The sequence below is a fragment of the Colobus angolensis genome, unplaced genomic scaffold, assembly GCF_000951035.1.
Source record: "Colobus angolensis palliatus isolate OR3802 unplaced genomic scaffold, Cang.pa_1.0 Scaffold169, whole genome shotgun sequence".
NCBI classification, from domain to species: Eukaryota; Metazoa; Chordata; class Mammalia; order Primates; family Cercopithecidae; genus Colobus; species Colobus angolensis.
The window spans coordinates 2055851-2063823 of NW_012114810.1; the positions used below are offsets into that span (position 1 = coordinate 2055851).

Below are 7973 nucleotides of genomic sequence, written 5' to 3' on the forward strand. Positions count from 1 at the left end.
AAAAAAAAAAAAAAAAAAAAATCAGAAACTGCCCTATATCTGTATTTATTTGTCTTGCTGAATATTGAACATTTTAAAAATATCCTGTACTATACCTTTCCAATTCTCTGGCTTAAATGGGCCACTTTCTATATGTTATATGAATAAAGGAAGATAATTCGGAATACATATTTAGTTACTCAAAACTTAAAGTGATAACTAAGGGAACCTGTGTCCTTGGTGAGATAACAGAGTCAAGTCTCATTGGGAGACAGGGTGGTCAGAGAGACTCAAGCTGGGTAGTGTTTATCACCTTTAGGTGGGCACATTCTCCTGAAATGAATCCTGGCTCCATTACTTCCATTACTTCCTAACTGTGCAACCTTTCGTAAGTTACTTTAAGGCAGGCAAATTACTTAATCCCAGGTGCCTCAGTTTCCTCTTCCATAAAAGGGAAATAATAATAGCATCTATACCACAGCGTGATTTGTGAGCATTAAATACAGAGTATTTGGCTGGGCATGGTGGCTCACACTTGTAATCCCAACACTGGGAGGCTGAGGTGGGAGGATCACTTGAGCCCAGGAGTTAGAGACCAGCCTAGGCAATATAGTGAAACCCCATCTCTACAAAAAAAAAAAAAAAATTTGCCAGGCACCTGCAGTCCTAGCTACTTGGGAGGGTGAGGTAGGAGGATTGGTTGAGCCCAGGAGGTCAAGGCTATAATGGCACCACTGCACTCCAGCCTGGCTGAGATTGCACCACTGCACTCCAGTCTGGGTGACAGAGCAAGACCCTGTCTCAAAATAAGAAATAAAAATAAAAAAGATATTTAACACAGTACTCAGCCATAATTAGAAATTTAATAAATGACAGCTAAAATAAACTTTTTAAAGTATCTGAAAATTACTTTTAAAAATTCCTGGGGTGAGCTTCAAGTCAGTGACAGTAAAACAAACAAACCAATCTCCTAGGGGAAGAAAGCATATGAGTGAAACAGAGGCAACATGAATGGCAGAAAGTCAAAGGCTATTGAAGCGGGGTAATGGGTACATGGGGACTAATTGTATTTTTCTTTCAACTTCTTTATGTATTTAAAAATTTACACAGCTGGGTGTGGTGGTTGATGCCTGTGATCCCAGCACTTTGGGAGGCTGAGGCAGGCAGATCACCTGAGGTCAAGAGTTCGAGACCAGCCTGGCCAACATGGTGAAACCCCATTTCTACTAAAAATACAAAAATTAGCCAGGCATAGTGGCATGCACTTGTAATTTCAGCTACACGAGAGGCTGAGGCAGGAGAACTGCTTGAACCTGGAAGGTGGAGGTTGCAGTGAGCCAAGATTGTGCCACTGCACTCCAGCCGGCCTGGGCAACAGAGTGAGACTCCATCTCAAATACGCACAATAAAATGTTAAAAAAAAAAAAAAAAGAACATCCTAGCGATCAGGCCTCTGGCACTCAATTCAAGCCATCTTCCTAATATAGTCATCAGAAACTTTACTGCTCAATAAGCAGCAATTCTGCTCCAGGACGCTTAACACCTCTGCAAATGCCAGTGGGTGCTGTTGACCCCTGAAACTAGTTCTACTCATGTCCTTTAACAAAACAAGATTACATATAGCACATCTGTTGAGAGTTCTCTTCGTTGAGAGGTACCACTACTATTTTTGACAAATATTTCTGCCACAATCTCTTATCAGGAGTTTTACTATAATACATCTTTTAAAAAGAGAGAAGCATGCCGACAAAGGCAGGGATTGGGAAAAGAGATCAGAAGCAGCCTGGAGCTCTGAGTATCTTAAACTCTCTCTTTGTGACCCTGAGTAAGTTACTCTACCTGGGGTCTTCTCTTCTGCCATCTGGAAATAAAAGACATTGCTGCCATCCTGTCTTCCCTGATGCAGGGAAAAATATATGCACTGGAGCCTGACAAAAATGGGTTCAAATCACATTTTCAAATTCTAATTCCACTTCTGACAAGCTATGTGATCTTAGGTAAGAATCTTAATCTCTCAGATTCCACTTCTCTGAAAAGTAGGAATAATACCTACAGGGTTGTTATAAGGAGAAAATGAGACTTCATATAAGTGCCTAGACCAGTCAGGCACATAGTACGTGCCCTCTCCGTCCCCTCTGAATCAAAAGACTGCTTTATTCAAGAATGTAGTCCTTGAAAGCAAAAGACCTTCAGGGGACTTCTTAATGGCATAAGCTCTAAAAATAACCCGAGGGAAAACTAAGGGCACCTGTGCCCTTGGTGAGCCAATAAAGGTAAAGTCTCATTGGGAGACAAGGTTTTCAGAGAGCTCAGACTGGGCAGTATTTATCAGCATTAAGTGGGCAGTCCCTACATCCTTGGGCTTGCACAAAGCCTCAAAGAAGCAGCATTTAAAATTTTACAGGAGGGGATCAGAAAAAACAGCTATGGAGTACCATGCTTACTTCCTGGGTGACAAAATAATCTGTACACCAAACTCCCATGACATGCAGTTTACTTATGTAACAAACCTGCACGTGTCCCTGAACCTAAAATACTTAAAAAAAAATGTTTTTATATAAATCAAAAACTTGTAAAAGAAAGGTGAATTTTTTTTTCTTTTTTCTTTTTTTTTTTTTTTTTTGAGACAGAGTCTAGCTCTGTTGCCCAGGCTGGAGTGCAGTGGCATGATCTCAGCTCACTGCAACCTCCACCTCCCAGGTTCAAGCAATTCTCCTGCCTCAGCCTGAGTAGCTGGGACTACAGGTGTGCGCCACCATGCCCGGCTAATTTTTGTATTTTTAGTAGAGACGGGGTTGCACCATGCTGGTCAGGCTGGTCTCGAACTCCTGACTTCGTGACCTGCCTGCCTCGGCCTTCCAAAATGCTAGATCCAAAGTGCTAGGATTACAGGCATGGCTTAAAGCATATTTACATAAGGGTATTTAAAAGGGTATTTGGTATGTGAACACCAAATCATCCTGCCAGGATTCAAGCCCAGGGTAGTCTGGGCCTCTTAATCACTCCTCTGTGTTTCAGGCATTGCTGTTTATTATAACCCCAGAAGAGTTCTATTCTGTTCTGTACCACCCACCCCTGTCATATTTACCAAAGTATAGGAGTCAGAGGTTTCTTTTGTTTATATTGCTAATGGCAGGATTAAGCAGTATCCATGTTTATCACTGATCTAGGAAGGACAATAAAAAAGAGAAGGTGTAATAGGGTGATAGAAGGAGGGAGGGAAGAAAAATGATGTGATTGAAATATTGTTGCACCTCTGGGTCAGGCACGGTGGCTCACACCTGCAATCCCAGAACTTTGGGAGGCCGAGGCAGGCAGATCACTTGAGGCCAGGAGTTCGAGGCCAGCCTGGCCAACATGGCGAAACCCCGTCTCTACCAAAAATACAAAGCATTAGCCAGGTGTGGTGGCGCACATCTGTGGTCCCAGGTACTCAGGAGGCTGAGGCATGAGAATTGCTTGAACCTGGGAGGCGGAGGCTGCAGTGAGACATGGTCACACCCCTGCACTCCAGCTGGGGTGACAGAGTGAGACTCTGTCTCAATTAAAATAAATAAATAAATAAATAAATAAATAAATAAAGAGATGGGAACTTGCTCTGTTGCTTCTGCTGCAGCCTCCCAAAGTACTGGGATTACAGGTGTGAGCATTGCACCTGGCCCCTCTGGATTAGTTTTGCCCTGTTGTAACTGTGAGAGTCATATGTGGCACTTTATTTTGGTCCAGATGCTTTTTAAGGAACCATATATACTGGAGACCCAGGGGACAATGGGGTTGATTTGGGGACTAGTCGGTGACAGTAAAAGGAACAGAGGCCTGGAAATTAAACTTGGGTTCTAGTCCTAGTTGTGCCACTTATTATTACTTGTGACTGCAGGCTAGTCTCATCTTACTCTGAGTTCCCATAAAATGACTCATTTTTAAAGTCTCTTTCAGTTTTAACATTTTGTAAGTATGAGATTTGGGGTAGCTTAATCCTTACTACAGATCATTGTAACTTTTGATTGCAAAAGGAATAAGGAGAAATACTACTGCCAGGCGTGGTGGCTCATGCCTGTAATCCTAGCACTTTGGGAAGCTGAGGCGCGTGGATCACGAGGTCAGGAGATGGAGACCATCCTGGCTAACGCAGTGAAACCCAAAGTTAGCTGGGCTTGGTGGCAGGCGCCTGTAGTCCCAGCTACTCAGGAGGCTGAGGCAGGAGAATAGCGTGAATCTGGGAGATGGAGCTTACAGTGAGCCGAGATCGGGCCACTGCACTCCCGCCTGGGCGACAGAGCAAGACTCCGTATCACAAAAAAAAAAAAGAGAGAGAGAGAAATACTTACTTCCTTTCTTAATTGTAAGGATAGATTAGATTCCCATCCCTTGATTACAATGAAAATAGAGGATCAGACTAACCAGAATTGTGAGACTCCTTCTAGCCCTGTGAGTCCTGGTTATAGTATATCTTCTGGTTTTCATCTGTGTGTCTTTTTGTTTTTCTGGGTTTTTGTTTTTGTTTTTTTCCCTGAGACAGAGTCTTGCTCTGTCTCCCAGGCTGGAGTGCAGTGGCACGATCTTAGCTCACTGCAACCTCCGCCTCCTGGGTTCAAGTGATTCTCCTGCCTCAGCCTCCTGAGTAGCTGAAACTACAGGCGTGTGCCACCACACTCAGATAATTTTTTGTATTATTAGGTATTTGAGGTATTTGAGGCTGCAGTAAGACATGGTCATGCTACTGCACTCCATTGAGACGGGGTTTCACTGTGTTAGCCAGGATGGTCTTGATCTCCTGACCTCTTGATCCACCCGCCTTGGCCTCTCAAAGTGTTGGGATTACAGGCGTGACCCACTGCACCTGGTCCGTATCTTTCTGAAGTAGAGAAAGGAGGGTTGGAAGTATGAAGGTGTTGTTTCCTTACTTATGGCAAAAAAAAAACGAAAACAAAAAACCAAGGCAGAAGTTGAAAGTGGGATAAAGAATTGCTAGCCAGGCCCAGTGGCTCACGCCTGTAACTCTTGCATTTTGGGTGGCTGAGGTGGGAGGATTAGTTGAGCCCAGGAGTTCAAGACCAGCGTGGGTAACATAGAGAGACCCTCTCTACAGAAAATCAAAAAATTAGCTGGATGTGGTGGTGTGTGCCTGTGGTCCCAGCTACTTGGGAGCTGAGGCAGGAGGATCACTGGAGGCTGAGGTGGGAGGATTGCTTGCACCCTGGAGGTTGAGGTTTCAGTGAGCCAAGATCATGCCACTGCACTCCAGCCTAAGTGACAGAGCAAGATCTGGTCTCAAAAAATGAAAATAATTGTCTCAGAGTCCTTTCCCAACTTAGGGATGGGTGTGAGACCAGAGGCCAGGTCTTCAGGTTGTTGGGTGAGAATACTCTGTTCTTTTTCTTGCACATCTCAATAGCTCTTCATTGTGTTTAGTACCATAGTAACCCTTTTTCTCCTTCCTTCCTTTTTTTTTTTTTTTTCAGTACCTCAACATGCTAAGGACTTGTGAGGGCTACAATGAAATCATCTTTCCCCACTGTGCCTGTGACTCCAGGAGGAAGGGGCACGTTATCACAGCCATCAGCATCACGCACTTTAAACTGCATGCCTGCACTGAAGAAGGACAGCTGGAGGTGAGTTTTCAGCATAGGGCTCTGGCTACGAGGACTGGAGATACTTTGATGCTCACTTGCTTGTGACATTTTAATTCCTTTTTAGAGGGAAATGAAATCAAAATTGTGTTTTGACTGGGCAGATAAACAGGCACGGAATCCACACTGATCCTCAACTTCATTGACTGCTTCCACTGATTTGTATTCTTCTGTCACAATCCTTTCTCTGAAGGGATGCAGACATCTCCATTCATTTCTCTTCTGTCTCCTGGTTCAGAACCCCCTACCTCAGTTCCCTAGCACTCTGAAACACAGACTGTACCTTACTCCCTTGTCTTGGTTGTCCAGAACCAGGTAATTGCATTTGAATGGGATGAGATGCAGCGATGGGACACAGATGAAGAAGGGATGGCCTTCTGTTTCGAATATGCACGAGGAGAGAAGAAGCCCCGATGGGTTAAAATCTTCACGCCATATGTGAGTGCAATTTGAGGAAAGTAACTGGGACTTAGTTTTTTTTTTCCAGCTAAATGCATAAATGGAGAGAGAGATAGAGCTAGTAGTTGTCTTGAGATCTGAACCTGTTTGAATCCTGGAGCCCCCAGATTCATCCTGTCTGCTTTAGGCCTGACTGGAATTGGCAATTTCCTATTCCACTTGGCTCGTAGTTACCACTAGAAGGAGCTAGAGAATAGTGGATGAACCAGGCCTGAGTTTTGTGGTACTTGTCAGGGTTTTTCTGTAGACTGAATTTGGAAGATGGGATGACTGGGGACAGGAGTTCAAAGGCACAGTCCTGAGGTGCCTCTCTTGAGAAGTTAGTGATTGTCACCACCTTTTTTTTCAGTTCAATTACATGCATGAGTGCTTCGAGAGGGTGTTCTGCGAGCTCAAGTGGAGAAAAGAGGTAATTTTGAACAGTTCTTGAATTGACCTTTCATCTTTTTGTTTCTTTAAAATTTATAGGCCTGTGGCCAAATACCTGGGACCCTCACCTCCATCTCTGTCTTTCTAGGAATATTAGTTAGAGACTGATTATCTCATGTGAGCCAGGACATTCTTCCAGCAAGGCTGGCCTCTGGATGGTGAGCGGGCTGTGCAAAAAAGCCCTGCTTCTTCCCTTGTCTAGAGGGTGGACATTGGCTGCAGGCTCTTCCATCTCTCATGACTTCATGGACCCTCCTCTGCCAGTTTTTTTCAATCAGATCACCCTCCATGTTGTTCCTGACCCGCAGGGGAAGCTGTCCTCAGTTGTAGCCGTCTGACTGGATGAGTCCTGGCAGTCTTTCTAGGCGAACCAAGAATGTGTGTGTGAGGGAAGGTGTTTGCTGTTGCTTTACTGCTGTCTGTATGTGCCAGTGCTGGAACAGAATTTGGAAGATTCTGAATAATTAGCTACTTATTCTCAAAGAAAATCTTTGAAAGAATCAGGAGGTCAAGTCAATAACATGAAAATGTATATTCTTAGTGCAGTAGAAAGAACATTGGGCTCTGGGAATTTTATCTGGGTTTTCTCCTGGCTTTTTTTTCCTCTGTGTAATTTTGGGTAAATCAGCCTCCCTAGCTCTCAGTTTTCTCTTCTGTGAAACAGGAAGACTGAACCACGTAATTAATATCCAAGGTCCCTTCCGGCTCTAAAAGGCTATGATTCTAGATGAGAAGTTATATCAGGAGAGATGCGGCCAATCAGATTGAGTCATCCAGGTGTACCTTTTTAGCTTCTGTTTGAGGAGTTGTCTCCAGATAAGAGGAGATGTGGCTTCCCAATAACTCTTTTTTTTTTTTTCCTTTCAGAACATTTTCCAGATGGCGAGGTCACAGCAGAGAGATGTGGCCACCTAGCCTTTCCTTATCCCCTTCCCTTCCTTTCACCCCCATCCTCTTACTCCTTTCTTGTCCCATTTCAGACAGAGTAACCATTAACACAAAAGAAGAGAAAGAGTTAAAGTCATTATATTCAAAAGCCCTGAACTAAATATTATTAATAACCCCCTCTGAATTTCATGTCTCTGGAATTGAGGTGGTAGTAAACAGCAGATTGGTCAGCACCAGAAATCAATTGAGTTAAGACAGGAAAAGAAAATAAGCCCAACCAACTTGCCAAAGGTATCTTTGTCCTTTCACCTGGGCCTCATACCAACAGCCTCTCCTTGTACTATATTTTTAAAACTGGAACTATGAACTTCATCCATTTGCACTGTTCAGACATATATATGTATGTATGTAAAAATTATATATACACAAATTAGCTGCACGTATATACATATATATATTTCTTTTTAAATTTCATATTGATGGCAGTACCTTTTTTAGCTTGTGTTTTTACACACCTATCACTAGAATCCATGACCTCTCTCGTACTCTCTTTATTTTGAAACAAACTTTAAAAAGGAAAAAAAAAAG

At 43.3% G+C, this 7973-nt stretch overlaps 1 protein-coding gene across 2 annotated transcripts in view; it reads left to right on the top strand.

Moving 5' to 3' along the window:
• SNX27 (sorting nexin family member 27) overlaps positions 1–7569 on the top strand; it is a 57685-nt gene extending 50116 nt beyond the window's left edge. The window contains exons 8-11 of one of the 2 annotated variants that reach the window (XM_011937888.1): positions 5442–5591; positions 5919–6047; positions 6418–6477; positions 6586–7569. In XM_011937888.1, the coding sequence (XP_011793278.1) occupies positions 5442–5591; positions 5919–6047; positions 6418–6477; positions 6586–6594 (348 nt within the window). In that variant the 3' untranslated portion in view covers positions 6595–7569. The remainder of the gene's footprint in view (positions 1–5441; positions 5592–5918; positions 6048–6417; positions 6478–6585) is intronic. The other variant, XM_011937887.1, reaches the window with a different exon arrangement.
• The last annotated feature ends 404 nt before the right edge of the window (positions 7570–7973 follow it).